Below are 20,103 nucleotides of genomic sequence, written 5' to 3' on the forward strand. Positions count from 1 at the left end.
AGACATTCCTTAGCAAATAGTTTAAGACTAGACTAAGGGACTTCCCTGGTGGTGCAGTGGTTAAGAATCCACCTGCCAATGCAGGAGACACGGGTTCAAGCCCTGGTCTGGGAAGATCCCACATGCCACGGAGCAACTAAGCCCATGTGCCACAACTACTGAGCCTGCGAGCCACAACTACTGAGCCTATGCACCACAACTACTGAGCCTGAGCTCTAGAGCCCACAAGCCACAACTACTGAGCCTGCGTGACACAACTACTGAAGCCCACATGCATGGAGCCCGTGCTCTGCAACAAGAGAAGCCACCACGATGAGAAGCCCGCACACCACAACACAGTCATCCCCGCTCGCGACAACTAGAGAAAGCCCGCGCACAGCAACAAAGACCCAACACAGCCATAAATAAATAAATAGTTTTAAAAAGGACTAGACTAACAGGAGCTTGCTCCACCAAGGTCTCTGTTCAAGGTTCTCCCTTCGCATCCAAACCTGTCACAGATGAATGGCCAATGAAAATTAATGGAGGACTACAAACCCAACACCCCCACCACCCATTTCTTCCCCCGTGCATTTTTTGTTACCTCAATTAGGAACTTAACAAAAGTAGATGCACGAGCTATATCGCCCCGGGTGAAACCATCCTAAAGTTTAGAAACACAAAGTGTGTGTGTGCCAGATGGTTGGGGGGGGGGCGGGGAAGGGGGGTGAGACCCAACACCTTCAGAAAATCTGGGTATCCCTTTGGTAAATGCACAATTGGGGTTATTAGCGAACAGTCTATTGAAAATAAACCCCAATGAATACAGTGAGCCTTCCACGTGTGCTGTTTAAAGGATAGGCCATTGTTTAAAAGTAAAGGTCGTGGGCTTCCCTGGTGGTGCAGTGGTTGGGAGTCCGCCTGCCGATGCAGGGGACACGGGTTCGTGCCCCGGCCCGGGAAGATCCCACATGCCGCAGTGGCTGGGCCCGTGAGCCATGGCCGCGGAGCCTGCGCGTCCGGAGCCTGTGCTCCGCAACGGGAGAGGCCACAACAGTGAGAGGCCCGCGTACCGCCAAAAAAAAAAAAAAGTAAAGGTCGTGTCTCAGAAAGGTCAGTACCTACCAAAAGCGAAGAACAATGGGACAAGAGCCTTATTGCGATTTTCCTCAGGAGCGCCCGCAGCAGGTGGAGGGCCTCCAGCCGCCTCCTGGCCAGCAGGCCCTTCCTCTCTTCCCAGTCCTCGGAAGAGCTGGGCCCCTGACGGGCCTCCGCTTTGGCACTGTCCTTCTGTCTCCTTTGCCGGTGTCTGTCTCTTTCCTTCAGGGCGCGCCTCCTGACTCTGGCCTTTCTCCTCTTTTCCTGGGCTTTCCTCTCCTCTTCTTTTCTCTTTCTGGATAATGATTAACGGAGTCAACCCTTCAGAAGGTATTTATCAGTCATTTGCTGCCCTTCCCACTCCCGTCCCCCTGCCAGGGCCCGACAACGCATAACTAAGTTGATGAGTTAGAAACATGTATAGGAGACCTCATGCAGAGAGTATTAAAAAAAAAAAAAAAGAAGGCAACTGAATTCAAAGGAGGGGCCTCTAGCCTCCACCTTCTCAAACCATCAGCAGGGGCTACTGGATCCAGCTTTCACAGCAAAGATTCCTTTTCTCTCGAGATTAAAACCTTCCGTGAGTTGGTGGCACAGGGGCAAATGACAGTAAGTCAAGGCACTCAGAAAATAAAGGTGAGAACTGGTCTTTGGTGCATACTACTTAACAGAGTACACCACCATAAAAAGAGACTGGCTTAGAAGCATACGGCCTTATTGTTCTGCCATTTTCTGAAAATTTCAGCTGTTTTGGGTAGGCCCTCATGGAAACATGGAAAAGGGGGGAAAAAAGGACAGTGGCCTGAGGGAGGGCTTAGCCAAAAACTGGAGGATTAGCTAAACTGCATGGTCAATCTGGAAATTTGGGGGGAATCGTTACCTTGACTGGGCTCAGCTTCTGGCCAGGTTTCACAGACATGACCTCAAGTAACTCCTGGCACTCCGCCAGCCAAAAAAAGTGAGAGGAAGATGGAAGGGTACTCTTAAACTCCTCTTTTGAATGGCTATAATTTGCATAAAAGACTGGAAGAATAAACATGCAAGGGGAGGAGCCGGGAGGTAAAACTGGTTTTGGGAGCCCTGTGGTTCTGGACCATTTGTCCCTCCTTAGCAAACCTTTGGCGATCCAATAGCCCTTTCTAGTCTCAAGCTCCTAAACTGGGAAACAATGATAAACTCAAAGAAGTAAATACAGAGGCTCCTCAAATTCACAGAAAGAACTTAGGCCCACGAGAAAAATAGTCTCAACAAATCCATGCCTTCTGGCCTATGGGTTAGATTGATTATTGATCATTTTATGGAAGAGAATCTTTTCCAGACCTAAAAAGAAATTTTCCCCAAAATTTCAATTGATAGGCAAGGTAAAATTTGGTAAATTTAGGTAAACTGCTAGAATTTTCACTCTAAAATTTCCTGTTTTTTTTTTTTTAATGACCATTTCCTCCCAGACATCTTAATCTGGCTGGTCCCACAATTCTTCATTACTTGTTCTTCCTGACAAGCATACTTTTTAAGTCTCTTGCTTTCAACTGCTTTCTCTTTTGGTTTTGTAACAGCACAGTGGAAAGACTGTACCAGTTCCTCCTCCCCGCAGCCATTCACCTGAAGGGATTAATCCATAAATCAAAAGTTTAAAAAAACCCTCTTCATTGAAGTTGGTCTCCTCACCTTTCAGCCTCTTCCTCTTCTCTCTTCTTTTTTTTCCTTTCTTCCTCCAGCTCTTGTAATTTCAGCCTTTCTTGATTTCTCCTCCTTATAGCTCCTTCACTGAAGTGTTTGGTTGTATCAAACATTACCTGCCCCCAAACAATTCAAAGTTTCATTAGAAAAGTTTGCCCACTGGCTGGGTGTGTCGAAGGCCAGAGAGATAAAACTAATTTGTACGTGGCAGTGCCAAACCAAATGAATTAAAAATGCCTTCTCTGCATCCCAGCACCCAGACTGTTCCACTGCTTCTCAGTTACCTGCCAAACAGTCCTTGTGGGGCTCTAGAATTTTCTTTGGCAGAACCCTTGAGGAGCTCACTTGACAGCCATAGGCGGCATTACAGTGCCATGATGGATGCAAGTTCTAAGGGATGTGAGTATATTGCCTCTGGTTTGTTATAGTGATCAACTGAATTAACGTATTTTTTTAATCACCAGAGACAAAAAGAGTCCAAAAATGGGTGAGAGGAGGGTGGGAGAGCAAAGATGTAAGAAAACTAACCAAATGAGATACAAGGTCTGACTACAGTGATTATCAAACAACTTTGTAAATCTCTAAATAAAGTGGAAGTCAGATTGAGGTGCTACAAATAAACTTGCCTAAAAAATAAATGGAGGCAGAAGTAGCTATTTAAATATGCATGAGTGATAAACACCAAATTCACCATCATGGTTACCTTTGAGGGGAGGGAGGGGCCTGAGACTGAGGATGGTACACAGAGGGGAGCATGTTCTCATATCACTGGTAATGCTTTATTTTTTAAGCTGGGCAGTGGTACATGGGCGGTCATTATAGTATTTGCTGTATCTTTTGTCGGACTGAATAGCTCATAATTTTCAAATATATATTTTAACCCACATACATACACACACACACACACACACACACACACACACACACACACACACACGAAGCTACCGAAGCTGAAAGTCCAAATTCACACTAAAGACTGATTTAGAGAAAAAGGAGGGTTTAGCTGCATCTTTTCTTCTGCTGGATTAAGGCTTCAAGAAGGAGGTGACCAGGCATTCAGACAGTGATGAAGTGACATGCCTGGATAGACAGGCTGACTCTGAAAGGAAAGGATCCAGGTTTGTTGGGATTTTGTTTCAGCAATTTACCTGACAGACAACAGGAACATATAATAAATTGTGACCCCAGTAGCAAAGAGGGAGTAAACTGCTCTCCTCGTGGTTTCAAGCTGCATGTTGCCCTCTCTCCCGGCAACTTGTCAAATGGAATAAGTATATGAGATACTTCCACAAGGACCATGAAGAATTCTTTGGTGCCCCAGAGAAGCTGGGGCAGAGTCCCAGACTATAACAACCATCGTTTTCAAACCACAGCTGGCAGCATGGCTGATAGCAGAAGAATGTTCAAATCAGGATATTTTTCCCCTAATCATCCACTGATTAACGACAACACACATCTTTACATTAGCTGTTGATCAGAGCCTACTGGGGTCTAAGGAAATTTGTTGCAGATGCTTCCTCCTAGCTTTTACTCAGGACCACCTGAACAGTGGGAAATTTTGTTTAAAAACCCCTGGCTGTTCCTTACCTTAATGTTACATGCCAGAGCTTTCCCATCATCTCCTTTAAGCATCAGCTTCATCCCGCGGAGGGACTCCATGGCCTTTACAAAGTCAGTTGACTCCTGGTACTGTATAAAGGCCTCGAACGTCTGCAAGCCAAAGCTGAACCCCCCAAAGCTCCCACCAGTCATGACTTCTCGGTAGGGGTCGAGCATCGGAATATCCACATTCTTGATCTTCCCAAAACTTTCAAAGACCACCCGAAGGATCTCTTCACACGGCTTCTCCCCGCTGGAACCTTTTGGTGCAAACCACTTGCAGGGCAGGCCTTCGAAGTATATGGAATCTGGGCTCTTATCGTGGTCCTGCTCTTCAGACCCGTCAGCCAACGGCGCCCTCTTTTCTTTGGGGAAGTGTTCCCACTCCCCCTGGGCATCTGTGGCCACTACTCTTAAGTCTGTTTTCAAACCGCTTAGCTTGATGATCTTCCCGTGTAACTTGGCCTTCAGGATCTGAACCAAACTTCGAGTTTCAGCCTCCCCCTCAAATCGGATGAAGTCCTTAGTGCTCTTGGAGAGCCGCACTGTGGTGAACTGGTCAGGACAAATCAGGCTCTTCAGCTGGTCAAGAACTTCCCAGTTAGAGAAGGGCCTCATGGGTTCCGTGCTCTCAGGGAGCAATACATTGATCATCAACTTTGCTATGGGCTTGAGGTAGAGGTGCTGAGCCGCACAGAGCTCCGTTGCCTCTGAATTATCGTACACCATCGTGACCGTCATGGTATCTGCGGGAAACCTTAGAGGGCGAAAGGGAACATTTTGATACAAATGGAGCAAAACGCAGATTTAGATTTTGAATGCTGCCATTTGCTGGACTTAGGTCAAATTGATAGGGGAACGTATACTATCGGGAGAATTAAGACAATAGCTTACATTTGTTTTATGTGTTTTAGAGGTTTCAAAGAGTTTCCAAAGACTGTGTCTCAGTTCCCCTAACTGTAAAATAGAAATAATAGGATTTCAGGAAGGAGTAAATGAGTGAGTACAGGAAATCCTTAGAATAGTGCCCAGCACACAGGAAGTTCTCAATCAACATAAGCTATGGCTATTATTTTTTTATTTTATTTTATTTTTTTTGCGGTACGCGGGCCTCTCCCTGCTGTGGCCTCTCCCATCGCGGAGCACAGGCTCCGGACGCGCAGGCCCAGCGTCCATGGCTCACGGGCGCAGCCGCTCCGCGGCATGTGGGATCTTCCCAGACCAGGGCACGAACCCGTGTCCCCTGCATTGGCAGGCGGACTCTTAACCACTGCGCCACCAGGGAAGCCCTATGGCTATTACTTATACTACTTTGTCTCATTTGGTTCCTGAAGCAACCTGTGAGTAGGTATTTTCATGCCTGTTTTAGAGATGGGGAAATTCAGATGGATTCAGGAAAATTAAACGACTTGCCCATATATTGACACTCCAAGATTCCAAATCTCCAGTCTATTGTACAACTGAGCTCAAATGTAAAGTCCCAGAAAAACCTGCTGGGGATGGCACAGAAACAGGGCTGGGGTAAAATACATGTAGCACATTCATGAACACACACCCAGCCGACAGTTCTAACCCAGGTACCTGATCTAGCATCCTTCGTCCAGGTTGCTTTCCAAGTCTCACATGGACATATCTACTCTCATTCCTCCAGTCTGTCGACTTTCACTAAATTGAACTCTAAGATCAAGGGAAGAGAAGACAGCCTCTCCTAGTGAGTGACAAGGAGAATCTGCCCTCTACTTCGGGACTGGAGTACTGAAAAAAAAAAGGCCACCAAAAGCAGTATCTTATATTAGGTTCTAGAAATCCTTATGTTAGCAACACTGAACTGGGATGATATGAGAATAAACATGTGCTCCTTCTCCAAAAACATTATCTAAAGAGCATAATGAAGACAAAATCCAGTCCATTTGCTGCAATTTGCAACATAAATAAGAGTCAACACTAAACTCCTTTAGGAGAAAAATTAATTTGATATTCAATTAAGATATACTGAACCCCCAAATTTATCTGTAATCAAGAGGTATTTATTTATACAACCTAATTTAAAGCAAGGCTTTAAAAAATATTCCAGAAAAAAATTCACAAAATAGTTAATCACTTCAAAGTAACCAGTTTGTCATGCTCTCCATTTATTCCAGTGATACTGCTTTTGTTTTAAACACTTTGGAATGCTTCGCTTGGATTGATTTCAAAGTCTGAGCTACATTCTTATAAATAGCCTTGATGGAGGTCAATTTTGAAATTCTTTTATCATGTATTTGATATTTCAAAATCATCAAAAATTATCTAGAATCAAGAATGCTGGATAAAATGAACGACTATAAAGAATAAACTGACTTTTTAATTAGTTTATAAGTCCCCTTACAAGGAGATTCTGAGAAAGGCTCTAATTATTTTTTTTTTAATTAGTGCGTACATTGCTGGAACAGGTATAAAGCTTTGAAAGATGGCAAGTTTGAAGGACAATATTGACTGTTGTAGTATAACAGTTACAAAAATGATCCTAATATTCCACCCCTCCCTATATCCACACCCTTTGTAATGTGACTTTGAGTTGTTGCTATCAAGAGATAGAGTCTATTTTTCCCCAGCCCTTGAATTTGAGACGGCCTTTTTTTTTCCCTAACAGAATGTGGCAGAAGTGTCCGAGTGCCAGTTCTAAGACAAGGTGTCAAGTGGCCCTCACTCTCCTGGAATCCTGCCATACCATGAGGACAATCCTGGGCTAGCCTGCTTGAGGATGAAAGGCCACATGAAAAAGCCCTCTTGTGACAGATGAGCTATCCTAGACCAGCCAGCCCCCAGCCAACCCACCAATTGATGGCTGACACATGAGCAAACCCTGTCAAGATCAGATGCAGCCATCACAGATCAGCAGAACAGTCCTGAGAACCTATAGACTTGTGAGAAATAATAAATGGTTTTTGTTTAAGCCACTAAGTTTGGGGATGGTTTATTATACAACAACAGCTAACTGATACAGACATCTAAATTTTAATTAGTTTCAAGATACACAATCCCATTTAATAGTTTTTACACAAATAAATAAAAATTACAAAAACCCATTCCTGGAAGAGTTTTGGGAAGAAAGAAAAACTAGGCACCTTCATATCTTGCTAGAGATAGTGAAAATTAATTACATCTTTTTTTAGAATAACTTGGCGAAACAAACCAAGAACCATAAAATATGTTCATCCCCTTTGGTCCAGTAACCTGCTCTAGAAACTCATGCTAAGGAAAGAATTAAAAATAAGAAAAGAACATGTTCAAAGCTGCTTACTGCAGTGTCATTTTAGACACAATTTTGTCACAACTATGTATACACAGGAATGAAGCTCAGAATTGCATTATGATTTTTTGCAAAGTGGTTTTAATAAAACTTTTTGCTGACTTACAGTGTTAACAGATGCATTTGTAGTCATTCATTTAAAATTATGGTCAATATAAATGGATTTTATTAAAAACTTCAATTTTTCCTTCTACTTCAGATTAACCTCACAAAGCCCACTAAAAATCATCAACTTCTTGAGGTTAAATATATGCCTCATATCCTTCACAAGGGTGATTTCCACACAGTGAAACAGTTTCTATATTTTAGCCAGATCTCTCCGCTTTCCTGAAGTATAATAAAGGTTCTCCTCAAATTTGGAGGGAAAACAGTCAGATGGTATTTTATAGTGCTTGATGTGCTGTATTTTTCACATGAAAAAACAAAACAAAACTGGCTATCACTTCCATCTCACACCGAAGCAAAAATAAGCAGTAAATTCTACAGCAGAGGTTACAACTCAGATGATCACAGTGGACAGCAAGACGGTCTCAGCGAGCAAAAAACACTGAACAGAGGCGGAGACCAGTGCCTCATCTGAACCCCCAGTGAGGGAAGGAGGGCCTGGGGTGGCCGCATCCTCCTATTAATCCAGAGAGGCCAGAAACTGAGGTTCTTATGCGAAATCTGCTTTTTCAGACGCTGGCAATCAAGGAAAACAATTTGCAAGCACTGCGAAGTGCAAATAAACAGACCTGCAGGCCTTGCTGCCTTGCCTGCCCACAGCCTCTGCTCTAGGGTCGATGTTTGCTCACCCGGCCCTCCAGTGACAGGACTCTACACCTCAATTCGGAAGCATTTAAGTTATTTTCTGACTTTCTCAAGAGGACCCAATTGGTTTTCAAAAAAAAAAAACTGGCCTCCTTTAAAACCTCAATTCCAATTCCTCTTTCCCAACTTCAGCAACAGCAGCAAATTAGACATTGCTTCTCCTCTCTTCCCCTGCTGGTCACAGGCTTTAAAATGAAATGTTTGTGAATATTTCATCTTTGAATACTCTCCCAGAATAGGGAGCTAACCTTCCAATCTTATTTTTTTTTAAATATTGAGGACCTACTGTGTACCAAGAAGTAAGCTTTTTACATATGCCATGGCTTCAATGCTACAGCAATGTCATTGGCAATTTCTGCCAGATCGCTGAAAATTAACCAGATGGTGCCTGGTGCATAGGTGCACGATAATTATGAATTCCTATTGCGATGCTTTTTCCTTAAAAGAGGCCTCAAGCCAAAACTAGCAAAAAATGAAGGAGGAAGAGGAGGGGGAGGGGGAGGAGGCTTCCTACCAGGAAGACAGGTAGAAGGGGGAGAGGAAGGAGGGGGAGGGGGAGAGGGAGGAGGGGGAGGGGGAGAGAAAGAAGGAAGAAAGGGAGGACGGGAGGGAGGGAGGCATAGGTGTGTACTTATTGACATGGAAGGACGCCCATGATACTTTTTAGAGGAAAAAATAAAAAGCAAGTTGCAGGATAATAATGTGCAATGTGATCTTGTTTTTGTAAACGTAATATAAAGTAATAAAAGTAATATAAACACACATGCATGGTGGGCACACGTGCACGCACACACATACAGACCTCTCTATAAAGTCTGGAAGGATGTACATCAAATTGTCAACGTTTTCATCTGGGAAATGGATTAGGAGTATTCTTGCTTCAATTTTTGAATGTTTATAATAAATGTGCTAATTTTGTATTAAAATTTTTTATAAAAAGAGGAAACTCACATGATAATAACAAACTATTGAAAGGAAAGCAGTTCACAGTTGCTGATACAAACTGGCCCAGAAAAGAATCAAAACAGAGTAATACAGAAGCAACTCCCTTTTCCCATCAAAGACACCCCTCTGTCTGCCATCACTGTAAATGCCTACAGGCATCTGGACCCATGACCCAAGTTTGTGTGAGTCCTGACTGAAGCCTGGGAGATCAGACTAGGACTTTGGGTGATGACGGAGCACTTGGCCACTTCAATACTAGCTGTACCACAGGCTGCAGAAGTTATTTTAAAAACTGCCTTATTGAAGCATAACTGAGTATGATAAACCACATTTCGTATCGGAAGTGTACACTTTGATGAGTTTTGACATATCTTTACACACTTATGAACCCATCACCACAATCAAGAGAGTGAAAATGCCCATCATCCCCTTCAGTTTCCTCGTGCCCCTTTGTAATCCTCCCCCCACCTCCAGTGACCACTGATTTGGCTGCAGAATGTTTAAGTCTTAACTGATTTATTTTATAGCAAAAGCAGACAGGTGTTTCTGGAAAATACTCACAGTTACAATCCAATATTCAACTTTCACAGGTGCTTTCTTCTAAATCAGGATAGTTTCTCAACTCTAAGCTTAAATGTGCCAATCCTTGAATCTAGTTAAAGCTGTACGAGGCCCTACCTTGCTCTTGAAAAACAGGTTGAAAAAGGTTTGTGCTTTTCTCCCCATACAATCCCTGTTTTTAACCCTGTTTAAACATGTTCAAAAAGTAATCTGTTGCTCACCATTGCTAATTATTAGAGAAATGCACATCAAAACTACAATGAAGTATCACCTCACACCAGTCAGAATGGCCATCATCAAAGAATCTACAAACAATAAATGCTGGAGAGGGTGTGGAGAAAAGGGAACCCTCTGGCACTGTTGGTGGGAATGTAAATTGGTACAGCCACTATGGAGAACAGTATGAAGGCTCCTTAAAAAACTAAAAATAGAACTACCATATGACCCAGCAATCCACTACTGGGCATATATCCGGAAAAGACAAAACTCTAATTCGAAAAGACACATGCATCCCAATGTTCACAGCAGCACATTTATAATAGCCAAGACATGGAAGCAACCTAAGTGTCCATCAACAGCTGAATGGATAAAGGAGCTGTGGTATATATTTATATATATATAATATATGTATATATTATATATGTGTATATATATATATATATGACTCAGCCATAAAAAAGAATGAAGTAATGTCATCTGCAGCAACATGGATGGACCTAGAGATGATCATACAGAGTGAAGTCAGACAAAAACAAATATTATATATCACTTATATGTGGAATCTAAGAAAAAATGATACAAGTGAACTTATTTACAAGATAGAAACAGACTCAGGGACATAGAAAACAAACTTATGGTTACCAGAGGGGAAGGGGGGGGTGATAAATTAGGAGTTTGGGATTAACAGATACATACTACTATATATAAAATAGATAAACAACAAAGACCTACTGTATAGCACAGGGAACTATACTCATTATCTTATAATAACCTATAATGGAAAAGAATCAGTTATATATATATATGTGTATATATGTATACATATATGTATATATATGTATATGTATATATAGATATAACTGAATCACTTTGCTGTACACTTGAAACTAATACAACATTGTAAACCAACTATACTTCAATTTAAAAAGGTAATCTACTTAAATTAGATATATTATTTAGTAGATATAGCTATACATTTTATGTATATTTATACATATTAATAAAAATATAACTACCCAAATAGGTGGAATCACTGAGATCAAGTTATTAGGATATGATTTAAAATTGATTCCTTTTTTAAAATTTATTTTTGGCTGTGTTGGGTCTTCGTTGCTGTGCGCGGGCTTTCTCTAGTTGTGGCTCGTGGGCTCTAGAGCACAGGCTCGGTAGTTGTGGCGTGTGGGCTTAGTTGCTCCGTGGCATGCGGGATCTTCCCAGACCAGGGCTTGAACCCGTGTCCCCTGCATTGGCAGGAGGATTCTTAACCACTGCACTATCAGGGAAGCCCTAAAATTGATTCTTTAGAATGACCTAATTTGCCCTCTAAATACCCTTTATAAAAAATTGAGGTAAATTGGTTTATAACATTATATAAATTCCATGCGTATAACATCATATTTCTACTTTTTTTTTTTTTTTGGCCGCAGCACGCACCTTGCAGCATCTTAGTTCCCCAACCAGGGATTGAACCCCAGCCCTGAAAGTGCTGCATCCTAACCACTGGACCACCGGGGAACTCCCTTATATTCCCACTTCTGTATACACTACAGTGTGCTCACCACCAAAAATTTAGTTTCTATCTATCACCATACAGTTGACCCCCTTTACCCATCTCACCCTCCTGGCTGCGCTTCCCCTCTGATAACCACTACTCTGTTCTCTGTATCTACGTGTTTGCTTTGTTAGTTTGCTAATTTATTTGGGGGGTTTCTGTTTGCTTGTTTTTTATATTCCACATGTGAGTGAAATCATATAGTATCTATCTTTCTCTGTCTGACTTATTTTATATAGCATAACACCCTATTAAAAAAAAGATGAAATCTTGCCATTTGTGACAACATAGATGGACCTTGAGAGTATTATGCTAAATTCCCTTTTAATATGTCTGTGGTTCAACTGACAGTAATGGTAGAATTCATTAACAATTTTCCCATCATTTTTACCAATCACTATCATATGCAAAGGTTTAAGAGCCTAATATAAACTGAGCCCTGATGGCAAGGAGTGTTATAAGTACAGCCACCATAAATTATCAAAAAGTTGAATTTTAATAAAGATTTTTCAACTAGTTCCATGTTCTAGTATGTTCCACCATGACCTCCCCAGCCCCCCTCACACATACACACATCTTTCTCTCTAGTCTTGTGATTAAAAGCAACACCACTGAGATCACTTATTCTTTAACGCCTTTGCAGAGGCAAATGAGAGGTCCTCTAACCTTCAAAAATTAGAGTTATTCAATAATGTTTACACAGTGCGCATTCCAGCAGTATCTTGTGTACATAGCTCTACCAAAGCATTTCACTCAACCAGCTCTCAATGCCAGAACATTTCTAGCAGCTTCTCAGAGAAACGTGGCTGCTTTCTCTAGTCATGGGTCCGCCTCATCTTCCTGCCTCTATACCTAATAGCAAAGCTGACTGAATAGCAGTAGAATAAGAGATTAGAGAAAAGGAAACAGTTTTGAGATATTTCCACAGGCCTAAAACAGTTGTTTGAACCTGCAGTGAAAATTCAATAAATTCTACGAGCTCTGCATCCAAAGTTCCTCCAATACCTTATCTCATTTCAGAAGATACTAGAGAGATTCCTCTGCTACACCTTCAAGTGTTTTAGATCAGAACTATGACTTTAAAACTCTAAAAGCACTTGAGTCATGAGCAAAGTATCCCTCATCCATTTTCTTTCCCTTTTTCTCACTCTCAAATATTTGCTGTCAGAGTGCTAGCAAGTGCATTTGAGTCACGTTTTTTAAAAACAGTGGGAAAAAAACAGGACCATCTGCACAACTCCATATCCTCTTTCGAAGTAGTCCTTTGCTGCCTTTCTTTTTTCAGGCTTTTGAACCTCAAAGTTAAGTCATTTTGAAAGCATTTAAGATGTATAAAGTTATATCGACATATGTATTGTCAGCGGGACAGCCAAAATGTATTTGGGTCAAATCAACATAGCCAATTTCCAAACCTCCCAACTAGTACAGAATCCCCGTAAGTCTTGACCAAACAGAAATGTTCCCTGCTTTTTCAGTCAAGAGGTCATGGATGAACTTTCATGTGTTCTGGTACATCATTAGCGCAAACAACAATTTTAAAACTGAGGCTGACCATATGCTCTGATCTTGAAAAATCTTTAAATCACATCATTAAAATGAGCAGCACGCAGTGTTGCAACAAGTGGAATACAACCAATATAGGACCCCCCAAATGATGAAATTCCCAAATTAAGATGGTCCTAAAGGGCTTATTGTGGCACTGGGGGCTTTCAGGGCAGAAAGGCAGTGACTTTTGGAGACCTGCTGGAATGATAAATTTGTGACCATGAAATACTGGAGTCCTACTGAGAGAGAATCTCTTCTACCAGCACTCAAAAAAAATCTGCTCTAAGGTAGAGTTAGTATGGGGAATTTTGATCTTGAAATGAAGAAAACTGGATTTGTGTTAATTCACCTCTTTGGGCAACTCAATTTCCTGTTTTTCTTTCCCTATTTTAAAAGATCATACGAGCCCACGGGGACCCGGCCTGAGGAGCAGTGGCGGGAGCTTCGAGACTAGGGCAGCGCGAAAGAGGTGTTATAGAGACAGTAAATGTGTCCAAATTTTTGAGAAATTGGAACAATCAAGAGTTACCTGTATGGGGAGCCTCCGGGAAGATGGCGGAAGAGTAGGACGCGGAGATCACCTTCCTCCCCACAGATACACCAGAAATACATCTACATGTGGAACAACACCTACAGAACACCTACTGAAGGCTGTCAGAAGACCTCAGACCTCCCAAAAGGCAAGAAACTCCCCACGTACCTGGGTAGGGCAAAAGAAAAAAAGAGAAAACAGAGACAAAAGAATAAGGATGGCACCTGCACCAGTGGGAGGAAGCTGTGAAGGAGGAAAGGTTGCCACACACTAGGAAGCCCTGTCATGGGCAGAGAAGGGGGGTGGCGGAGGGGGGAAGCTTAGGAGCCGCGGAGGAGAGCACAGCAACAGGGGTGCGGAGGGCAAAGTGGGGATATTCCCGCACAGAGGATCGGTGCCGACCGGCACTCACCAGCCTGAGAGGCTTGTCTGCTCACCCGCCGGGGTGGGCGGGGCTGGGAGCTGAGGCTCAGGCTTCGGTCGGAGCGCAGGGGGAGGACTGGGGTTCGCGGCGTGAGGTGAGCCGCGGCGAGCCGGGAGGGAGTCCGGAGAAAAGTCTGGACCTGCTGAAGAGGCAAGAGACCTTTTTCTTCCCTTTTTGTTTCCTGGTGCGCGAGGAGAGGGGGTTAAGAGCGCTGCTTAAAGGAGCTCCAAAGACGGGCACGAGCCGCGGCTAAAAGCGCGGACCCCAGAGACGGGCATGAGACGCTAGGGCTGCCGCTGCCGCCACCAGCGGTCCTCCGTGCGAGCACAGGTCACTATCCATACTTCCTCTTCCGGGGAGCCTGTGAAGCCCGCCACCGCCCGGGTTCTGGGATCCAGGGACAACTCCCCCGGAAGAACGCACGGCGCGCCTCAGGTTGGTGCAACGTCATGCCGTCACGCCGGCCTCTGCCACCGCACGCTCGCCCCGCACTCCGTGCCCCTCCCTCCCTCCGGCCTGAGTGAGCCAGAGCCCCCGAAGCAGCGGCTCCTTTAACCCGGTCCTGTCTGAGCGAAGAACAGATGCCCTCTGGCGACCTACAAGCAGAGGCGGGGCCAAATCCAAAGCTGAGCCCCTGGGAGATGTGAGAACAAAGAAGAGAAAGGGAAATCTCTCCCAGCAGCCTCAGAAGCAGCGGATTAAAGCTCCACAATCAACTTGATGTACCTGCATCTGTGGAATACATGAATAGACAACGAATCATCCCAAATTGAGGAGGTGGGCTTCGAGAGGAAGATTTATGATTTTTTCCCCATTTCCTCTTTTTGTGAGTGTGTATGTGTATGCTTCTGTGTGAGATTTTGTCTGTATAGCTTTGCTTCCACCATTTGTCCTAGGGTTCTATCCGTCCTTTTTCTTTTTTTAATTTTTTTTCTTTTTTTCTCTTAATAAATATTTTAATTTAAATAACATTATTATATTTTATCTTACTTTATTTTATTTCACTTTATCTTCTTTCTTTCTATTTTTCCTTCCCTCCTTCCTTCCTTCCTCCCTCCCTCCCCCCTCCCTCCTTTCTTTCTTTCTTTCTTTCTACTTCTACTAATTCTTTCTTTCTACTTTTTCTCCCTTTTATTCTGAGCCGTGTGGATGAAAGGCAGGAGTCAGTGCTGTGCCTCTGAGATGGAAGAGCCAACTTCAGGACACTGGTCCACAAGAGACCGCCCAGCTCCACATACTATCAAATGGCAAAAATCTCCCACAGATCTCCATCTCAACACCAGCACCCAGCTTCACTCAACAACCAGCAAGCTACAGTGCTGGACATCCTATGCCAAACAACTAGCAAGACAGGAACACAACCCCACCCATTAGCAGAGAGGCTGCCTAAAATCATAATAAGTCCACAGACACCCCAAAACACACCACCAGACGTGGACCTGCCCACCAGAAAGACAAGATCCAGCCTCATCCACCTGAACACAGGCACTAGTCCCCTCTACCAGGAAGCCTACACAACCACTGAACCAACCTTAGCCACTGGGGACAGACACCAAACACAATGGGAACTACGAACCTCCAGCCTGCAAAAAGGAGACCCCAAACACAGTAAGATAAGTAAAATGAGAAGACAGAAAAACACACAGCAGATGAAGGAGCAAGATAAAAACCCACCAGACCTAACAAATGAAGAGGAAATAAGCAGTCTACCTGAAAAAGAATTCAGAATAATGATAGTAAAGATAATCCAAAATATTGGAAATAGAATAGACAAAATGCAAGAAACAGTTAACAAGGACCTAGAAGAACTAAAGAGGAAACAAGCAATGATGAACAACACAATAAATGACACTAAAAATACTCTAGATGGGATCAATAGCAGAATAACTGAGGGAGAGGAACGGATAAGTGACCTGGAAGATAAAGTAGTGGAAATAACTACTGCAGAGCAGAATAAAGAAAAAAGAATGAAAAGAACTGAGGACAGTCTCAGAGACCTCTGGGTCAACATTAAATGCACCAACATTCGAATTATAGGGGTTCCAGAAGAAGAAGAGAAAAAGAAAGGGACTGAGAAAATATTTGAAGAGATTATAGTTGAAAATTTCCCTAATATGGGAAAGGAAATAGTTAATCAAGTCCAGAAGCACAGAGAGTCCCATACAGGATAAATCCAAGGAGAAATACGCCAAGACACATATTAATCAAACTGTCAAAACTTAAATACAAAGAAAACATATTAAAAGCAGCAAGGGAAAAACAACAAATAACAAAAGGGAATCCCCATAAGGTTAACAGCTGATCTTTCAGCAGAAACTCTGCAAGCCAGAAGGGACTGGCAGGACATATTTAAAGTGATGAAAGAGAAAAACCTGCAACCAAGATTACTCTACCCAGCAAGGATCTCATTCAGATTTGATGGAGAAATTAAAACCTTTACAGACAAGCAAAAGCTGAGAGAGTTCAGCACCACCAAACCAGCTTTACAACAAATGCTAAAAGAACTTCTCTAGGCAAGAAACACAAGAGAAGGAAAAGGCCTACAATAACGAACCCAAAACAATTAAGAAAATGGGAATAGGAACATACATATCAATAATTACCTTAAATGTAAATGGACTAAATGCTCCCACTAAAAGACACAGATTGGCTGAATGGATACAAAAACAGGACCCATATATTTGCTGTCTACAAGAGACCCATTTCAGACCTAGAGACACATACAGACTGAAAGTAAGGGGATGGAAAAAGATATTCCATGCAAATGGAAACCAAAAGAAAGCTGGAGTAGCAATTCTCATATCAGACAAAATAGACTTTAAAATAAAGACTATTAGAAGAGACGAAGAAGGACACTACATAATGATCAAGGGATCGATCCAAGAAGAAGATATAACAATTGTAAATATTTATGCACCCAACATAGGAGCACCTCAATACATGAGGCAAATACTAACAGACATAAAAGGGGAAATCGACAGTAACACATTCATAGTAGGGGACTTTTAACACCCCACTTTCAGCAATGGACAGATCATCTAAAATTAAAATAAATAAGGAAACACAAGCTTTAAATGATACATTAAACAAGATGGACTTAACTGATATTTATAGGACATTCCATCCAAAAACAACAGAATACACATTCTTCTCAAGTGCTCATGGAACATTCTCCAGGATAGATCATATCTTGGGTCACAAATCAAGCCTTGGTAAATTTAAGAAAATTGAAATTGTATGAAGTATCTTTCCCAACCACAATGCTATGAGACTAGATATCAATTACAGGAAAAGATCTGTAAAAAATACAAACACATGGAGGCTAAACAATACACTACTTAATAACGAAGTGATCACTGAAGAAATCAAAGAGGAAATAAAAAAATACCTAGAAACAAATGACAGTGGAGACACGACGACCCAAAATCTGTGGGATGCAGCAAAAGCAGTTCTAGGAGGGAAGTTTATAGCAATACAATCCTACCTTAAGAAACAGGAAACATCTCAAATAAACAACCTAACCTTGCACCTAAAGCAATTAGAGAAAGAAGAACAAAAAAACCCCAAAGTTAGCAGAAGGAAAGAAATCATAAAAATCAGATCAGAAATAAATGAAAAAGAAATGAAGGAAACGATAGCAAAGATCAATAAAACTAAAAGCTGGTTCTTTGAGAAGATACACAAAATTGATAAACCATTAGCCATACTCATCAAGAACAAAAGGGAGAAGACTCAAATCAATAGAATTAGAAATGAGAAAGGAGAAGTAACAACTGACACTACAGAAATACAAAAGATCATGAGAGATTACTACAAGCAACTCTATGCCAATGAAATGGACAACCTGGAAGAAATGCACAAATTCTTAGAAATGCACAACCTGCTAAGACTGAATCAGGAAGAAATAGAAAATATGAACAGACCAATCACAAGCACTGAAATTGAACCTGTGATTAAAAATCTTCCAACAAACAAAAGCCCAGGCCCAGATGGCTTCACAGGTGAATTCTACCAAACATTTAGAGAAGAGCTAACACCTATCCTTCTCAAGCTCTTCCAGAATATAGCAGAGGGAGGAACACTCCCAAACTCATTCTACGAGGTCACCATCACCCTGATACCAAAACCAGACAAGGATGTCACAAAGAAAGAAACCCACACACCAATATCACTGATGAACATAGATGCAAAAATCCTCAACAAAATACTAGCAAACAGAATCCAACAGCACATTAAAAGGATCATACATCATGATCAAGTGGGGTTTATTCCAGGAATGCAAGGATTCTTCAATATACGCAAATCAGTCAACGTGATACACCATATTAACAAATTGAAGGAGAAAAACCATATGATCATCTCAATAGATGCAGAGAAAGCTTTTGATAAAATTCAACACCCATTTATGATAAAAACCCTGCAGAAAGTAGGTATAGAGGGAACTTTCCTCAACATAATAAAGGCCATATATGACAAACCCACAGCCAACATCGTCCTCAATGGTGAAAAACTGAAAGCATTTCCACTAAGATCAGGAACAAGACAAGGTTGCCCACTCTCACCACTCTTTTTTTTTTTTTTTGCGGTACGCAGGCCTCTCACTGTTGTGGCCTCTCCTGTTGCGGAGCACAGGCTCCGGACGCACAGGCTCAGCGGCCATGGCGCACGGGCCCAGCCGCTCTGCGGCATGTGGGATCTTCCCTGACTGGGGCACGAACCCGTGTCCCCTGCATTGGCAGGCGGACTCTCAACCACTGCGCCACCAGGGAAGCCCTCTCACCACTCTTATTCAACACAGTTTTGGAAGTTTTAGCCACAGCAATCAGAGAAGAAAAGGAAATAAAAGGAATCCAAATCAGAAAAGAAGAGTAAAGCTGTCATTGTTTGCAGATGACATGATACTATACATAGAGAATCCTAAAGATGCTACCAGAAAACTACTAGAGCTAATCAATGAATTTGGTAAAGTAGCAGGATACAATCTCTGGCATTCCTATACACTAATGATGAAAAATCTGAAAGTGAAATCAAGAAAACACTCCCATTTACCATTGCAACAAAAAGAATAAAATATCTAGACATAAACCTACCTAAGGAGACAAAAGACTTGTATGCAGAAAATTATAAGACACTGATGAAAGAAATTAAAGATGATACAAATAGATGGAGAGATATACCATGTTCTTGGATTGGAAGAACCAACATTGTGAAAATGACTCTACTACCCAAAGCAATCTACAGATTCAATGCAATCCCTACCAAACTACCGCTGGCATTTTTTACAGAACTAGAACAAAAAATTTCACAATTTGTATGGAAACACAAAAGACCCCGAATAGCCAAAGCAATCTTGAGAACGAAAAACAGAGCTAGAGGAATCAGGCTCCCTGACTTCAGACTATACTACATAGGTACAGTAATCAAGACAGTATGGTGCTGGCACAAAAACAGAAAGATCAATGGAATAGGATAGAAAGCCCAGAGATAAACCCACACACATATGGTCACCTTATCTTTGATAAAAGAGGCAAGAATGTACAGTGGAGAAAGGACAGCCTCTTCAATAAGTGGTGCTGGGAAAACTGGACAGGTACATGTTAAAGTATGAGATTAGATCACTCTCTAACACCATACACAAAAATAAGCTCAAAATGGATTAAAGACCTAAATGTAAGGCCAGAAACTATCAAACTCTTAGAGGAAAACATAGCAGAACACTCTGACATAAATCACAGCAAGATCCTTTCTGACCCACCTCCTAGAGTAATGGAAATAAAAACAAAAATAAACAAATGGGACCTAATGAAACTTCAAAGCTTTTGCACAGCAAAGGAAACCATAATCAAGACCAAAAGACAACCCTCAGA

The 20,103-nt window shown here is 42.0% G+C and overlaps 1 protein-coding gene across 1 annotated transcript in view; it reads right to left on the reverse strand.

Moving 5' to 3' along the window:
- LOC116748128 (A-kinase anchor protein 17B) overlaps positions 1–20,103 on the reverse strand; it is a 113,652-nt gene that overhangs the window by 5,014 nt on the left and 88,535 nt on the right. The window contains exons 4-6 of the mRNA XM_032620990.1: positions 4,345–5,113; positions 2,746–2,873; positions 1,105–1,372 (exon numbers count right to left, since the gene is read on the reverse strand). Coding sequence (XP_032476881.1) covers positions 1,105–1,372; positions 2,746–2,873; positions 4,345–5,113 — 1,165 coding nt within the window. The remainder of the gene's footprint in view (positions 1–1,104; positions 1,373–2,745; positions 2,874–4,344; positions 5,114–20,103) is intronic.

The sequence above is a fragment of the Phocoena sinus genome, chromosome X (genome assembly GCF_008692025.1).
Source record: "Phocoena sinus isolate mPhoSin1 chromosome X, mPhoSin1.pri, whole genome shotgun sequence".
NCBI lineage: Eukaryota > Metazoa > Chordata > Mammalia > Artiodactyla > Phocoenidae > Phocoena > Phocoena sinus.